At 36.0% G+C, this 2,772-nt stretch overlaps 1 gene segment (V, D, J or C); it reads left to right on the forward strand.

Moving 5' to 3' along the window:
* Positions 1-236: 236 nt before the first annotated feature.
* Positions 237-755, forward strand: LOC118598374. The segment is given in 2 exon segments: positions 237-277; positions 381-755. Coding segments are annotated over 2 exon segments (345 nt in total).
* The last annotated feature ends 2,017 nt before the right edge of the window (positions 756-2,772 follow it).

Raw genomic sequence — 2,772 nt, forward strand, 5'->3', positions numbered from 1 at the left:
TGCATCAATAGTCATCAAGGTGTCAAAGGGCCTGATGGACTCTTTTGACTGATCTGTGCAAAACCTCTGTACAAAAACACCACAGAGGCTTTTATTTTGTAGGATGTTAAAGTTGCCTCCTACTTGCAAATACAATATCATATGTTTTGCATGCAAGTTCAAATTTCTTACATCGATCTATAAGTTCTTGATGTTATGCTGTGGGATGGATGTAGAAAACCTCAGATCATCTTCATCATGTTGTCTGTAGTTTTATTGCTGCTGGCTGCTGGATCCTGTGAGTCTGACTGGAAAAAGATAATTGATGAATTTTAAATTATCTCTGACTTTTAATCGTTGTGTATTTATTATTTATTATTATTTATTTCCATCTGTTTCAGGTGTGAAGTGTGAACAGCTGACACAGCCAGACTCTGTGAGTCTGCAGCCAGGTCAGAGACTGACCATCACCTGTCAGGTCTCTTATTCTGTGAGCAGCTACTACACAGGTTGGATCAGACAGCCTGCAGGGAAAGGACTGGAGTGGATTGGGATGAAATACACTGGAGACTCTTACTACAAAGATTCACTGAAGAACAAGTTCAGCATTGATTTAGACTCTTCCAACAAGAGAGTGACTCTAAATGGACAGAACATGCAGCCTGAAGACACTGCTGTGTATTTCTGTGCCAGAGACACACAGTGATACAAACCATCAGCAGACCTGAACAAAAACCCTCAGAGCCTGAAAACTTTTAGCATGAATCCACCAGAGGAGGCGCTCTAACACCACACACCTTTTGCTTTACCTCCATAAATTCTTCAGCGCCTATGTTTTGGTTCAACAAATTACTATTTTTATTAAATCATGAAAAAACAAAAAACAATTCAAATCACATCAAATAAACAATGTTTTATTTATGAGGCACTTTTAATAAATACATACAACAAAAAAAATGTACAAAGACCTTTCACAGATAAAATACCCTCAGATCTACAACTCACATCCCACAATGTTAAAGATAAAATGACTTGATTAAAGGATCAGAAATCTGCTTTGAGGACATATTATGGGGATCTGTCCATGCTCTAACCATGATTATAGTGAGTATTTCCAAACAAGCCTGATTCCACTGTAACAACAATGTTATCTGACAGGCTTCGTCACTGGTGAGGAGAATGAGGAAAACACTGAAGTACAAATAATTAAAAACAAGCACAGAACTCATGGAATCCCAATAAGTAGATAAAAATAATCTCATAAAAACATTATCCTGCATAAAATACTTAATTAATTTTAAATTCATTCTAAACACATTTGCTGCCTCTCAGACTCAGGCTGGAGTTTGATCAACCTCGGTTCCCTGTTGGGTTTCTGTTATGAGACTTGCAGCGCTCTGTGTGTTCAGGAAACAACTGATGAAATATCCAAACCTGCACTGTGACAGGTGAACAAGTGAACATCAAATGATCTGGATGTTCAAAACATTATTTTTTATTACCATAAAACAACTGTAGCCAGACTATTCATTGAAATGATTTTTCTTTTTTTTACATATTTTTTTACTAAAATGAAAGATTAAGAGATGCCGTTCACAATATTCAAATGTAATTTTCCTTAAACATTATGCAAACCCAGTGTCCATATATAAGGAAGTGAAGTGTGAGTGTGTGAGTCAGAAAGAGCTCAGTGAGTTCATCTTCAGCATCAACCATGTTCTCTGCAGCTCTGATGCTGCTGCTGACAGCTGGATCCTGTGAGGAGATTTCAGTGGATTCACAGCAAGAATCAGATCAGAAACATTTCATATTCAGATGAATGATGGAGATGATGTTGGTTTGTGTTTCTACAGGTGTGGACAGTATTGATCTCATCCAGCCAGACTCAAAGGTTGTTCAGCCTGGACAGTCTTTGACCATCAGCTGTCAGGTTTCTGGATATTCACTGACTGATAGCAGCTATGGATCAGGCTGGATCAGACAGCGAGAAGGAAAACCAATGGACTGGATTGTTCATCAGTGGGGACAAGGGAGCTCAAGACAAAATGAAGCTCTGAAAAACAAGTTCAGCTGCAGCAGAGACATGTCTGCAGGAACAGTGACAATAACAGGACAGAATCTGCAGCCTGAAGACACAGCTGTGTATTACTGTGTGAGGGTGCACCACAGTGATACAAACAAACACAAACCTGTACAAAAACTCAACAGCTATGAAGACCAAACACAGTTTACAAACAGAGAGAGGCAGTTCAATGTTTGTACACAAATTGACTTGAAATGCACATTTAGTAAGCAACAAAAACACAACTACAATCAACACAATTTTTAACTAGAATATACTGAGATCATGAAGAACTTAATCCTGCTGTAACTATGACTGCAGGGCAAAAGAAAACTGGAAAATAACTTGAATACGAAAATATGAATAAATAAACATTAAACTTCACAATTTTATTAAAAATGTTTAAAGTAAATTCTTAATAAACTCAATTCAACTAATAAATAGACTATTAAACTATTAAATGTATTAAATGGAGGCTGTAACTAAGCCTAGTGTGTGTGTTTTTTTTAGCTTCCATTCACTGTATTGATTTTTTTAATGTTTTTTTTTCTTTTAACTCTGGAAAAAAAAAAAAATGATTGTGGATTATTAGTTTGGATTATTTATACATTTTGTGAATAAATGTTTGTTTGTCAACACTGATGTGTCATTAAATTGTGTTGCTTATCATAAATAAGTTTAATAAATTCCCATCTAATGATTTAAATGTTTTTTAAAGCAAAATCTTCTTC

The sequence above is a fragment of the Oryzias melastigma genome, unplaced genomic scaffold, assembly GCF_002922805.2.
Source record: "Oryzias melastigma strain HK-1 unplaced genomic scaffold, ASM292280v2 sc00394, whole genome shotgun sequence".
In the NCBI taxonomy this organism is placed as follows: Eukaryota; Metazoa; Chordata; class Actinopteri; order Beloniformes; family Adrianichthyidae; genus Oryzias; species Oryzias melastigma.